The sequence below is a fragment of the Dromaius novaehollandiae genome, chromosome 7, assembly GCF_036370855.1.
Source record: "Dromaius novaehollandiae isolate bDroNov1 chromosome 7, bDroNov1.hap1, whole genome shotgun sequence".
NCBI classification, from domain to species: domain Eukaryota; kingdom Metazoa; phylum Chordata; class Aves; order Casuariiformes; family Dromaiidae; genus Dromaius; species Dromaius novaehollandiae.
The window spans coordinates 3,294,754-3,309,356 of NC_088104.1; the positions used below are offsets into that span (position 1 = coordinate 3,294,754).

General features: G+C 43.2%; 1 protein-coding gene across 1 annotated transcript in view; it reads right to left on the reverse strand.

Moving 5' to 3' along the window:
• KIF5C (kinesin family member 5C) overlaps nt 1-6,854 on the reverse strand; it is a 95,082-nt gene extending 88,228 nt beyond the window's left edge. Inside the window, exon 1 of the mRNA XM_026097578.2 lies at nt 6,361-6,854. Coding sequence (XP_025953363.2) covers nt 6,361-6,486 — 126 coding nt within the window. The 5' untranslated portion in view covers nt 6,487-6,854. The remainder of the gene's footprint in view (nt 1-6,360) is intronic.
• Nucleotides 6,855-14,603: the final 7,749 nt, after the last annotated feature.

Sequence of the window (14,603 nt, forward strand, 5' to 3'; positions counted from 1 at the left end):
CACTACCCATTCAAAAGTAACTATTCATGCTGAAATATAGCAAGAATGTGCCAGGCAATGTTTTTCAAGATAATGATTTTGTTTTGAACCTTAACTGAAAACTAGAAAACGGGTTCAACACCAGCAGACCATCATGAGCAGAACCAGCTGCAGCTCTTCCTAAAATACCAGTTGTATAACTTGGGAGAACTATAGGTAGGCAAGATGAAGATACTTCTCATATAGATCTGTCATCTGCACAGAAACCAATACACAATGTTTTGAAGCTCTGCGTGCACCATATCCCCATGCAAACTCAGCACCACTGCAAAGGTGTTAAGTTTCTCAAGAAAGTTGTCTCCTCCTCACGTTCAGACCCAGCCGAGATTATGGGACTGGATGGATACAAAGTCTGATAATGGAGAAGGAGATATGCTTAGATTTTGGAGAAACTTGAAGACTTTTTTGCAAGTCGTTATCAAGACTGATTTTTCTCCACTGACTTACATTACAGAAAAGTAATTAACATTGTACATTACATTTGCTTCAATGCTTTATGGAAGTATATTGTATTTCTTGATAATTAGATCCAAAACTGCTTTGCTCTTTAGCCAACGCACTGTAAGAACAGAACGAAAGAACTATGCAATCAGTCATCCTGTCTCTCCCATGATTTCAATCTTCTACACAAGCTCCTGAAAACAAGTATGAAGCACAGCAGTATGCCTTAGGAAAAGCAATTATTATTTTAGAAACCTAGCACATGAGCAATTCCCTAGATTGCTACCACATAGGATGGCTTTTCTACACCTTGCAGAACGCACTAACTCCGTGGAACGATCCTGTATTTTTTACCCAAATAAAAAGCAATGCACTATAAACTATTTTTCCTGTTCTTCCTGAGCTACCTAGTGGCTTAAACTACTGAAAGAAATCACCAGAAAAAGCAAGTGCCAGATCCGTCAGTCTTGAGCTGCTGCTTCTCTGGAAATAGTCCAACTCGCAAGCAAGATAGTCCAGTGTCACAGGGGAAGGAGCACAGCACGTCATGGTTTGTCTTATCCACAAAGTAGGAAAGTGCAGCAGGTCAAAAAGGTTTCCAGATTTTGTCAGAGCACGGTAATCTTCGCATGTCATAAGATTTTCCTAATGCTTCGGAAACATAAGACTCCTGCACAGGTATTTGCCAGATTTTGATGTCTTTGGAGGTCATCAGTTCCATATAGAGGTCATGCTTATCTATCTCACAACAGTCCTTCAAAAAGGCTTTTGTACAAGACACACCTAACCTTCATTGGAATAGAAAAATTAAGCAGAGCGGGAAAACATACCAAAGATGCTTGGTGACAAAGCTAGCATTAAGTTCCCAGATTAAGTCTTCTACTAAGAAAATGACATGCTACATATCAACTGAATTCTTACATCAAGACTACTTATGCTATGTAGAAAGGAAAAAAGATTTTTTCCAATTGTAAAATAAAGCCAGCTTGCTAGCAGCAGTCACATCTCCACTTCACATCCTACATCAGACTGGTAGGAGGGAGAAAGCCATTCTACAAAAAGGTATTTCTAGACTACATCATGAAGAAACCCCAACATATGTAAGTATTGTGTTTTGAGATAGATGCATGGCTTTTGCTAGAAGCACAGCATACCACACCCCATGGAAAAAATATGCAGCTTACCATTATTAAAGCATAGGGTGGATTTTTATACTTTTTAAAATTATTATTCAATAGTCATTCACCTACAATTTAAGTTTTTTGGTAGGTCTCTCTTATAGCACTTCAAGATCTTTGAACGCGAGTGACAACTGCTTGTCAGGCAACAGAGATCTCCGTACAGGAGCAAATTAAGAATATGACTTCTTTACAGTAGTACAAACTGTTGACTTTACTGGGATAGATCAAATAAAACATTCATATTCTGGGGATGGAAATAAATGAGAATTCCTCCAGAAGACAGTTCTCCAAACAGTACCTATACTGTCTGCCAGAAAGGCTAGACAAAAGCAACAAACCAACAAAGAAAGCCAACACTGCTCAGCTTCTACCCCACCCCCTGCAAAGAAAGAGCCTCTCAATTTTTGCTTTATTTTGCTTCATGGAATACGACCTTGCAAAACAGCAGCGACCACCTAACAGCACCAGAGCACCAGAGTATCCAAGGACGTTTTCTTTAAGCACAATAAGCTAGCTATGTGTAATGTTTCAGGGATGAAACAGTTGGGCTTTTTACTATGTGAGTAAAACAAATCCCTGTAAGGACCCTCACGTTTACCCTGTAGTTCTCTGCCAGTTTTCCCACAGGCACCTTTGCCGAGAGAGCTGGCAGTTTTTATAAAGCCTATCAACGCAGTCAGCAAGAGCGCGTGCTGTTAGAAACATCCTGCTCCGCTCCGCTCTGCCACCGAGCACGCAGCAGAGAACTGCAGTGCTCAGCAAGCTCAGCGTCCAGAAGTTTAGACAAAGCTCTGCTTTAAATGTGCCCTCACGTTTCAGTTCAAAAAGCAAATGACAACCAGAATGAAAAAATCCTTTTATCCTCTTCCTGATAATATTAACCTTAGCTTTCTGAGCTGACGGGAAAGATTAGTTTTAGATGCTCTTCTTCTGAACAGGAAACATTTGCCTCTGAAGAATCGGTCTTCAGATAAGCCTTTTACTAAATCACATTGGAAGTGTTCACTCTAGACCTGCCAGAGAAAGGAGGTGAAAAACTGTCCCACGTAGAATTAAATTCCTCTATTTTTTTTTATAATTGGGAGAGGCTGGAAGCATTGTTCCCCCCTATAAATTTAAGTAGGAAAAAAGGTCTCACGCACAGAGTCCCACAAGGCAGAGAGCCTCTCCATCCTTTGCAGGTGCTCAGGAATAAATGGACTTGGAGGTATTGGGGAGAGGAAACCATAAGCAACTGAGGCAGTTTTCTGGCTTATTCGAGCCAACAGCTCCACACTCTCTGACAAGACTGTAAGAAGTGAGCTAGCAAGGAAGATACGTTTCTAGGTATGTCAGCCAAAACAATCAATTAGAGAGTCACCTTGAGGCTGCAGAAAACCAAACAGAAATACAAAATGAAACTGCAGTCTACTGAGACTGTTATCCAGCTCACTGCAAGAAAAAGCATTGTATTTATCATTTTTGCCTTTTTATTGATACATTAAAGATGGGATACATCACAAAAGGCTTTTATATTTAAAACTTTGAAGTAAAATCAAAATACACTTGGTTTTATCTATTTATCTTCCTAGCCACAGGGAAAACTGAGGTAAGACATTTTAATCTTACTGCTCAACTCACAGCTTGCCCATGTTTCCCTGCACTGCATATGCAAAGCCCTGACCACACAGAGATTCACGGAAGAGGCTAGAACGCAAGCCTGTGGGTCAAGCCTCAACCCCGACGCGTTAACTTGGAGTTAGGATACTGCCTTAGCACTTTTCTGACAAAAGAGCTCTGAAACACGTGACCATGGGCTTTGTAGAGATGCAGCTTTAGTCACGATAGAAAAGCTATCTTGGAGAAACTCAAGCCTAAGTTGTTAAGCTCCTTCCTTGCTGTTTATTTTCAAGAAACAGCACGATCATTAAGTCCTGACCTTTAGGTTTTTTTGTTGGAAAATCTGCTCAAGGCCTAGAGAAGTATAATGGGAGATGATGGCAGAAGGTGCAAAAAAGCATTTTTTCCCACAGTCATTTGTTGGGAAGTAGATTTAGACTTATTTTTCCTGACATCTCAGAAAAAACAGACATTTCCTTTTAACTGTTCCGTTTTAAATTTTTTCCTTTGTGATGACAAATTCCTCTTTTTTTTCATTTTTAACAGAATTTCTGTTAAAGAGAATTTTAAACACCTTCCTTTCCAATATTTTATGAAATAAAAGCTGCATTGCAGTCTTCTTCCAAATGCTTAATAAAACACAAATGAACATTTCTGGTTCATTTTTGTTTTACATAACATTTATAAGAACTTTTTGAGAGTAAAACACTGGTTTTCTAGATGGGAGTTTACTCTGATAACATCTTCCATCAGAATCAGGATTCTTTCCCCCAGCTAAACATTATTTGTTGGATCTAAGCAGCAACTCTGAATGAGTAAATAACAACAACCAGTACTGCTTTCTACTAATATACTGCAGTGGCATCCACTGTAGATCAAGTTGCACCAAATCTCCATGAGCCCAGTACTGTAAATAAAGATGACAATGAATACATAAAGATTTTTATTTTCATTTATATTTACAAAACTGCAAATAGCTACAAATATACCCAGGGAACCCCAGATGGATGGTTTTTCTTAGAAAAAGAAAGCTGTATTTGAGGATATTTTTCACTAATTAACATGACCAAGATGTGCATCTAAGCAAGAACCTGTACTTTGCCCTATAAATGGAAGGGAAAAGCATACCCTAAGCTTAAGACCAGATTTTCAAGATGACTAATAATAACCCCGAAAAATGATCCTGCCAAACTGAAAATACATATGGAAGGATAAAAATACATTCTTTAAAATACATGCATTTTCCCGCTTCTCTGCAGTAAAATTCTTTAAACTCCCATGGTAGAAATTGAAAATTGTTGTTATTTTCTCTTTTAATCTTTATCCGAAAGGAATTACTTGCTATCTGCAAGGTATTAATACCTTCTTCAATGCATCACAGCTACCGTTTTCCCAGATGGACACTTAATAAACAATGATGCATTCTAAGCTACCTGCACATTCACTGAAGGGGGAAAAAGTACTCTAAACTCTACTTCTCTGAAAAATAATATTGCTAAAAGGATATTCAGCTAATGCATTTTAATCTACTTTTCATATATCTGATGGTTTACTTATTTAAGGAAAAGAGATTTACTGACATTTGATTGTTAAGCATTGAAATGACTGTGGTACAGTTACTCCTTCTTCATTCCAAGCATCTGCAGACAAAAATGATAACCCTGTATTGTTGATTGAGATTGATAACAGATTCTTATCTCTAACAGACTGGTATGGGTGTTAAAACTATAACCTTCAAATAAGTGTTTCCTATACAGCCAAATTAGTTAAGTAAAAATAAAGAGAAATGAGTCAGTCATTTATGTGTGGAATTGACTCAATTTTTTCCTCACTTGTCCATAATTATTTAGCAGCTTAAAGTTTCTGCTAACTCATAGTTCCAATAAGAATTTTAACCAAACATGTAATAGCATATTGTTGGTATTACTAATTTTAAGGGCTCTTTATCATAGTAGAGTATTGGTCATATTATTAGGTTAACCAAAGTAGACCTATATATAAAACACAGCACCAAAGACACGACTGGTTAGACAGTAAGCTGAAAGCTAAATGAACTTGACATGTCTGGTGTTGCACATCTACACCCTCCAAACCATCGCTAGCAGACTTTTGACGTCAAACTCTGCCGAGAAGCCGGTTTTGCAAAGCTCCAGCTCCACGAGCAGCGGGGGCACTTCGGCGCGCGATCCTGACGAGCACGCTGCGCCATGTTCACCAGGCAGCAAAGCAGCCGCATCCCGAGTCACAAAGGGACTCGCATGATTTGTTCATCTTAAAGCCTTTACTCTATTACTAGTCTAGCCCTTACAGGGTGCCGGAAAAGCTGAAAATTGTCCTATTGGAGAATACGTTGCCTCTGCAAGTGTGGTAATGAGTTGACGTATATACATTTTTTTTTTAATGAAAAGAAAAAACTTCACCACGCGTGGATCCTTTTAATTAAGGATATATATTTAGTCTTCAGTCCCACAGCAGTTCCACGTCTCCTAGAGAAAGGCGCAAGGCCAGGTACGCTAGCACGCCTCGCCAACGCGGCCTGCCACGCACCAGCGGTGACGCACTACGCGGGCAGCGCATCGAGGTTACCCTCGGCAGCTGCATCCCCTGAAATTATCTGCGGCAGGGAAGCCGCGCTGATAAACAGATTAGGATTTAATAGCTGCCTCCTCTTTGTCCGCGCCCGGGCACGGGCCCGAGGGAGGGCGGCAGCGCTGCGGGCAGCGACGCCGCGGCGGGTTCCCCCGCTCCGCACCGCAGGGAGCTGCTGCGAGGGGGGAAACTTTCCCGGCTGGCCGGCGGCTGCCGCAGCGAGCCCCCTCCCTCCCTCCCTCGCTCGCCCGCCGGAGCAGCGCGCCGAGGCGGCGCCTTGCGCGGCCCGCCGCGGAGGGTTGCGCGGGCGGCGGGCATGCCCAGTCACGGGGATGACATCAGCGGCCCCGCGGCGCCCCCCGCCGCCCCGGGGGCTCCGCGCTGCGGCCGCGCTCGAGGGGAAGCGGCCCCGCGGCGAGCGCCGCCACCCCGCCCGCAGCAACGGGCGAGCGGCCCGGGAGGCAGCGCCGGGGCGAGCCCGGGATGCGCGGTACCGGCGCGGCGCACTCACCCCGATGACCACCGTCTCCTCGCCTTTGAACTTGGGGATGAATTTGTCGCCCCGGAGGATCTCGGCTTCGTTGAGGGGCCGGAACCGGCACATCACCTTGATGCTGCACTCGGCGGGATCCGCCATCGCGGCGGGGCGGCGGGCGGCTGGCTGGCGGGCGGCTGCAGCGAGGGGCTGCCGCACCGAGCCCTCTGCGAGGCGGGCACTGCGGGCGGCCTCCCTGCCGCTAGCGGGGCATGAGGGCGGGGAGGGCGACCGGCTCACGCGCGGCGGCGGCGGCAGCGCACCTCAGCCCCCCGCGCAGCGACCATCGCCGCCCGCCCCGGCGCGGCCGTTGGGGGAAGGCGGGGGGGAAGGCGGGGGGGAAGCTCGGAGCCTTCACCCCGCAGCGCTCAGAGCCGGGGCGCTGCCATCCCCGCCCGGCGCCGGCCGCCGCTCCCGCACCGCCGGGCTTTGTGGCTGCACCGCAGTACGCCAGCCCCGCCCCGCGGGCGCGGCGCGCGCGCGGCCTGCTGGGGGGCGTAGTCCGCGCGGCAGGTGGCGGCGGGAGCGGCGCGCGCCGCAACGGTTTCCCCAACAGCTCCCCCTCCCTCAACGGTTCCCCTCAACGGTTTCCCCAACGGCTCCCCCTCCCTCAACGGTTTCCCCAGCGGCTCCCCCTCCCTCAACGGCTCCCCTCAACGGCTCCCCCTTCCTTAACGGTTCCTCTCAACGGTTTCCCCAATGGCTCCCCCTCCCTCAACGGTTCCCCTCAACGGCTCCCCCTCCTTCAACAGTTCCTCTCAACGGCTCCCCCTTCCTTAACGGCTCCCCTCAACGGCTCCCCCTCCTTCAACAGTTCCTCTCAACGGCTCCCCCTTCCTTAACGGTTTCCCCAATGGCTCCCCCTCCCTCAACGGTTCCCCCCAACGGCTCCCCCTCCCTCAACGGCTCCCCCTTCCTTAACGGTTTCTCTCAACGGCTCCCCCAATGGCTCCCCCTCCTTCAACGGCTCCCCTCAACCGCTCCCCCTCCCTCAACGGTTCTCCTTCCCTCAACAGCTCCCCCTCCTTCAACGGTTCCCCCCAACGGCTCCCCCCTCCCAACAGGTCCCCTTCCCTCAGCAGCCCCTCTCGGCCCCCAGCTCCAAGGGAAGCAAGCAAGGCCGGGGGTCACAAACATGTTGGCCCCCCCACAGCGAGAGGGCTTTTCTTCTCTTTGTCCCACTGCCACCCTCTGGTGCATATGTTTTTGCCCTTCAGAAATTGTAATAATGAATGTGGGAGGAAGGATTTATCTTTTTAACTCAAAAACAGAAATCCCTGGTATGCTCGACCTGGGAGAAACAAACAAACAAACAAAAATTAGTTAGTGCTGTGCTCTTTTGTGGGTACTCTTTCTGGATTAGGCCTCCACATGCTGGCTTCTCTCCTCTGCAGACATTTTGTACACTACATGGACAATTTCATGCACTAAAGCAGGAGCAAAGCAGCATGATGGAAAGCTGCTGTTCTTTGACTCTGATACAAGTCAGATCTATAAAGACATTAAAGGCTTATTTACTCCTCCTCGGATGTCATGCCAGTGTTTCCATTCTTTACACTACCTTTCAGTATTTTTGTGAAAAAGGGCAGAAAAAATAGTATCTCTGAGCTAAGCTTTGACCTTGTTAGATTAACAAGAAGTTTGTCATTATGCAGTCAGTGAACATTCATCTGAGAAAAACAAAGTCCCAGTGCCTGTTCCTACTCTTCACACTTGCTGTCCCTCTTCACTTTCTGATAAGGAGCATGGCCATATTTCTTCGTTGCCTGCTGAAAGTACCTATAAGTTATCCTCCCGCCCCCAACCTTGTACCAAGGTTAGTCCATTTAATTGATGAGAGTTGTCTGAAATAGCTTGAACTACCATATTTAGTCTCCACCTCCTCCATCCTTTTCTCCCTACAAGATGTGTGCAACAACCATTGAGGTTTTCTGGAAAGTAGGAGATGTTGCCTGGACTATAGCCACGCCAAGCAACTCCTCCATCCAATCAGTTTCCTCCAAAAACCAGTCATAGTTGCATTAAATTAGCCTCAGCCATATAATTAAGATGACAATGGTCAGTTCTTTTGCATTGCTAAGGAGATTTCTCTTTCTTTTAGCCACAGTGGTTGTCCTCATTACCTGATGTGGATATGAAAAGAGCAGGCTAGTTAAAAAGACTCTCATGCCCTTCTTAAAAGTAATTACATCAAAGAGTTAGCAATGTGCAGGATGTGATAAGACATTATTATATAATGTGATTTATTCCTGTGGATTACCAATTATCTAGCTCTTATTTCTTTTCATGTTTCAAGCTTTTATCCTGAATAGCAAATTCGTAAGTCATGACAAGCAGGGGCTTAGTCATAAAAGACAACTGTTCTGATGAATTCATTTGTATTTTTCTCCAGTATCAAGAGCTCATTTTGGATCACATAGCCAAATCTCTATTTTCTAATTAAGTAGGTACAATCTGCAACCAATGAGAATACACTGAAGAGCATTTTTCTTAGCAATATTGTCACAATAGTATATCATCTGTATTGTCAATGTATGACAATACTGTATTGTCATAAACCTGCTCTTTTTTCACTTATTACTACTAGACTGTTCAGTGTTAAGCAGCTTAGTAGGAACATTAGTTTTCAGTCAGTCTCTGAGATGACTAGAACTTCATGAGCTTGTGAGCTTCCACCTTGATCTGAATGCCCTGGTACCTCACTTACGGAGTAGTAAATAATGGAAGGTATGATTTACTGTTTATTGGGAAACTACATCACAAAATACATGAATTCAGAAGATACAGGAAAGTATTCATACCCCATTCCAGTAATCTTACATGTTATCATTATTAATCTCTCTTTCATTTCTGAAACTATGTCTTTTCTTAAGAAAAAAACTGATAGTGTACTTCCAGAAAATACCATTACACTCTGCCTGGCTTTAGTGAGCTACACTACACCTGGATACAAGGAAATTTTCATGCTACCACAAAAGTAAAAGAAAGCAAGCTTTGATATCATCCCCTTTTCTTAAGACTACAGGGCACATTCTCCAGCTAGATTTACAGTCCATCCTTCAGATGACCCTGACAGAGTTATATATGGGCTGACAGAAGTTCTGCTTGCTCCTGAAGAAACTCACAAGCTGAGACAGTTCACTAGACAGCCCAGGATGTTGGAGAGATCCAAAAGGAAAAACAAATCCTCTCCTCTGAGACTGGAGGTGGTGGTGGGAACTGACCATAAGAAAATAAGATTCCATTTCTCTATAGATGAGCCACCATTCTGGCCAAGCTGTTCAGGCTGTAGGAAACCCAAAAAGAAAGGACCTATGTGATAGCAGGGCTGAACAACAGCAAAACAGAGATTCTTGTGGAGAGGTGATCCCATAGAAATAAGATAGATACCCGAGGCAAATGAAAACCTGTGTCTTTTCTACAGAGCCAAAAGAACATGTTCAAAGAGAATAAAAAGTTAGGAATCCAAAGACTGAAGAATAGGCAACAAAATAAACTAAGAAACATTGAGAAGACAGTTGGGAGGAACTGCGATACAGAAACTATCTAATCTGCATACCCATGCATCAAAGGGAAGGAGGCCTATTAATACTTCAGGAAAGACCAGGCTACAGACCATTGGTCCAGGCAAAGGAATTGAAAGCATAAGTATAGGATCTGGATAACCAACACTCACAGTCACCCAGGATGATTATGCTATAAGCAGTATTTCCCTTGGCCAAACAGGTGATAATTTCTTGAGTGATCTGGGCCACCAGGGTTCCTCTCTTGTAGTTCCCATTCTGCAGGTCTTTTTCCTTTTTCTTTAAAAAGCACACGCTTCCTTATTGCATATTCCAACATCTGCAGTAATTTCTGATTTTATACACATGTAGTTTTTCTGTAAGCTATATCCCTTTTGCTGAAACATTTATTTGCACCACTTAATCTAAGAAGTGCCGAGCTCCAGGGCTTGCAGTAATAGTTACCAAGAGCAGAGCCAGTAGGTGCATTTCATGCCTCCACAGTCAGAGCTCCTAGTTTGGTAGCCAGTGGCTGTTTAATCCAAGAAATGGATGTGGCCATATAGCACCAGGCTTTTAAGTGATTGGAAATTTGTGAGTAGCTATTTATTATCTTGCTTTTGCACTTTACGTATTGCATGCTATTCTTCCTTGAATTTGAAATGTTGTTAGACACTGTTATTTAATTGAACACAATATATAGAAGTGTTATTTTACAGAGGAAAAAAGTCCTTGAGGCATTTACCATCTGACGCATGTAATGAAAGGCAATAAAAGGCAATGTTTAATTGAATGGACACAAGTTGCTCTTTGCCTCACAGGCAAAGCACATTGGCAGGACTGGATTAGAGTGGTACACAGTCATTTAGCAGCGAGACAAGACCTGGGGCTGTACTGAAAATTTAGCTAAAAAGTCTTGGATCATGATCAGTATTCCTTTCTTTTTAATATTTTGTCTCTCATTGCAGCCAGCCCTTCCTAAGATGCTCACTAGCATGCAGTATTTTGGAGATAATTTCCTCCTATTTCTGTGTAATGGCATCTTGATATATTACTTACTCTAAATCATAGAGGAGGTTTTAAAACAGGTAATAGGAAATACTTTGGGATAACTAAGAAGGTAATGCAGTTCAAAGATTTAAACTAGTCTTTCTTTAATAAGACTTTGTTTCAAGGGAATTTCTGTAATTTGAAATTTCTTAACTCTAGATTGGGAAAAATTTCAGGTCAAAATATCACTTTTTTATATATACACACACAAAATGTTGATCTGTATTTTACATAGTAATGTAGAAAACAAAACTTGAAACAGAGTAATTAATTTTAGTACAATTCAAAGTGGAATAGAACACAGGGTCCTTATAGCAGTGCAGGTTAGTTGTTTAAAAATAACTGAAAGCAACATGCTTCCACAGAAAGTTTAGATTTTGAAATAGAGTATTGCCAAAAGATATTTGATCAGAAAGTGTTTGATATATACTAGCGGGAAGTTAAGAGCAGCCACTGTCTCCGATTTGCAAAACACTTCAATATATGCTTACTTTAAGCATGTACCTAAGTATGTTAAGCACATTAAACATAGTCATATATATTGTGCTGACTTATCTGTAAAAAATTATTTTACTTTAAAAAAAGATCTTTACCATTTTGTATAAGCCCCAAAGTGTGTGTTAGTTGATTATTAAATACTCAGAATATGATATCTTATAACCATATTATGTGGGTTACTTAACTTACAAAAATATCTATTCAGATTAATTTGTCTTTCTTAACTATAGGAAGTTATAGGCAATTATGCAGTCCCTCCCCCCCCCCCCCCAAAAAAAAACCCAAACCCTCCACAGCTTGAATTTTATTTTGAGGGAGAGTCACATGTCCATTATCTTAAAAAAACGAACAAACAAACCTTCATGCAATAAGGTCCAGAAAGAGTTAAACAACATCACAGGCAGATGATGCCATCTTCTGGTGTCACTTCCCAAACTGTTGATTTAAAAACACAATGACTAGTCTAGTCAGATCATCATCCGGGAGACGGGGGATGATGTTAGTTTAAGCATCGCTTTATCCCCAGGGCAAGGTTCAATGAAATAACATTAATTCAGGAACAATCACTGAAGCATTAATAGTGATGGTGGGAAAGCAAGCACTAGGCTGCCATCAGTTCACAGCTAGCTGCCACCAGCCTGTCCCCAGGGGTGAAGTCAGGGCATATGGGGCTACATTACAGCTTGCTGAAGCAGGGCCTTGCTGCCAGAGCTACCACTATCCTCTCTGCCAAAAAGAAGCCTGAACCACTGTGGAGGTTTTGAAAGCACTATTAATTGTGCCCAGTCTGGGTTAGCTGATTATCTTCTGCCCCATTTTTTTTTCCTGACCTTATGGGAGTTTAACAGCTGACATGCACAGCACTAGTTAATTTTTTTACATACATTCCTGAATAGTTAAATTCACACCAGAATATATATGATATATATGGTACTGTGGCCAGTCTTGCATGTCAGAAGTCTAAGGCAGTGGTTGTGTACTCCTGTCAGACAGTAGGATTTAGGCTGATTTAGGCTGATCAGGCCATTCCTGTTAAAGTTTTTCTCTCACCACTATCTGCTACGTTGTCTTAGTTAATTGCCTCCCTGCTTCATTTACTTCTTTCTTTCTAATTGATCTTTCCGCTTTATCCTCCCTCTATAACTGCATTTGTATTAGAGTAATGGATTTCAGCAAGATTGGACAAAATTGATTTTCTCATTCTTAGACACAGGAACAATCCTATCTTTGAAACAAAAAGCAGCAGTGTAACTGGTGTACACAGAAAAGGCTGTTCTGCCTCAGTGACAGGGCTCAAGACTTCTCCCAGTTTCTCTCTAGGAGGTTTTGGGCCATCAGCTCTTCATCCATGCTTGCACTTCCACTTGCCCCGAGACTGGAGAGGGAAGCTGGATTGCACCTATGTAATTCTGTCAATAGGTGCTGGGACCAGCACTTTGGACAGGGCTACATATGGGTCAAAAACAGGGAAGGTAGGCTGAACGGATTCAAGTTATTCATCCTTTCCTTCAAAGGAGGGGCAAACTGAGGAGTGGACATAGCCGACGTTCAGGAAGCGGTTCAGTTATTCCACTGTTATCACCCATACAGCTTCAAGATTTTACTCCAATTCCAAATGCACCCCTTTTGTTCTTAATTCTGAGTATTTTTAAACCCTAGTTATAATGTGATAATACAGACTGTGACTTAATGGCTAAATTCAAGCACAATGGAACTATTTTGGGTGCTCTTTGTTACTTAAATTAAAAAGCCCCAGACCACACACAGAAAAACCATAACCCCGCATTTCAAGATACTCCAGGGGACTGGAAAACAGGCAAAAATGATTGAAGGCACTTAACTTGAAGCTTTTTCCTCCTGTGTAACAGTGATATTTCAGAAAACACATTCTCATATTGAGGAGTGTCATTTTGGAGCAGTATGCATCACTGCAGCAGGCTAGCACACAATCAAGAGACAAAAGAGCGCTCCACATCAATCGTACCAATTCAGATATTCCACTTGGGTTCCTGTGAGCAGGCGGCTGGCATTCCTAGCTTTTCCCTTAGAGCCAGTGAAGAAGCAGAGGCAATTATCTTAAGTTAACAGAAGTCATCTGAAATAAACTGTTCTGAAGTCACTCCCTGGGGAAAGCTGTACTCACTGTCAGGAGAATAAGACACCCAAGTACTAGTTAAGCTAGGTGCTTAGAAGGTCAGAATAAAATATGAGTAAGTATTGCAGCCAGTTTCAAACTGCTCATATATTTAGCCAGTGGACTTTTGTTACCAAATAGAAATGAAATCAGTATCATGTCCTCTCAAAACTGTATCTTTACATTTTCTTATTGGTCATTTAAATAAAGCTTTATATAAAAATTTACCCAAAGATATCTCCATTTCATACAAGCCTACTATTCTTATATACCATTATCACTGGTCTACAGGTGAAATGCTGCCACTGAATACATTTAAGCACTCTATAAATAGCTCAGTAGGTTTGGAGGCTCCTTTCTTCTCTGATCTGTGGAGGCTAGAAGAGCATAACAAGCTACCTATACTGTGAACACTGTTGTAGGGGAGCAACAGACTCCTCAAAATAGGAAGTTCTAGCTAATACAGTTGCAGTAGGATGTGCTGGGAAGCACAACAGACCTCACTGGGAATCATGCTGCTCCCCATCTACCACCAATCCCTACCATCTCCTATTGCACAGTACAGCATGGCTCCAAGTAATGCTGCCCTCACCCAAAAGCTGCCCACCCTTGTCCCAAGAAACCGGCTTCAAATCAGCCACCAGCTTTAGGGAGCTTCCCAGGTGCAAGCGATCCCATGGTGGAACTACACACACTGACACATCAGTGTCTCCATGTTGATTGGTCTGGATGGCTTTCCTGGAAAATTAAACTGATCCAGGTTTGATTTGGCTCAGGGACAGCAATTGCCCACTTTCTATGTAATTAGCTGGTTAGATCAGCAGTGAAATTCAGATGTAAACACACAGGGATCTTAATAGCTAGCTCAACTTACACTGCCAGGTCTGCTGCTTCACAGGAAGCATTTCTTCTCCTAGTTAGAGATGTCTTTCCCTTTTCTTCTTTCCTGAGCAGTTTACTGTAAAGACATGCTCTCATTTAGGAGGATTTTTTAGATAGGAACGATATTCTCCATCCTTCTAAGAGTAAGTCTG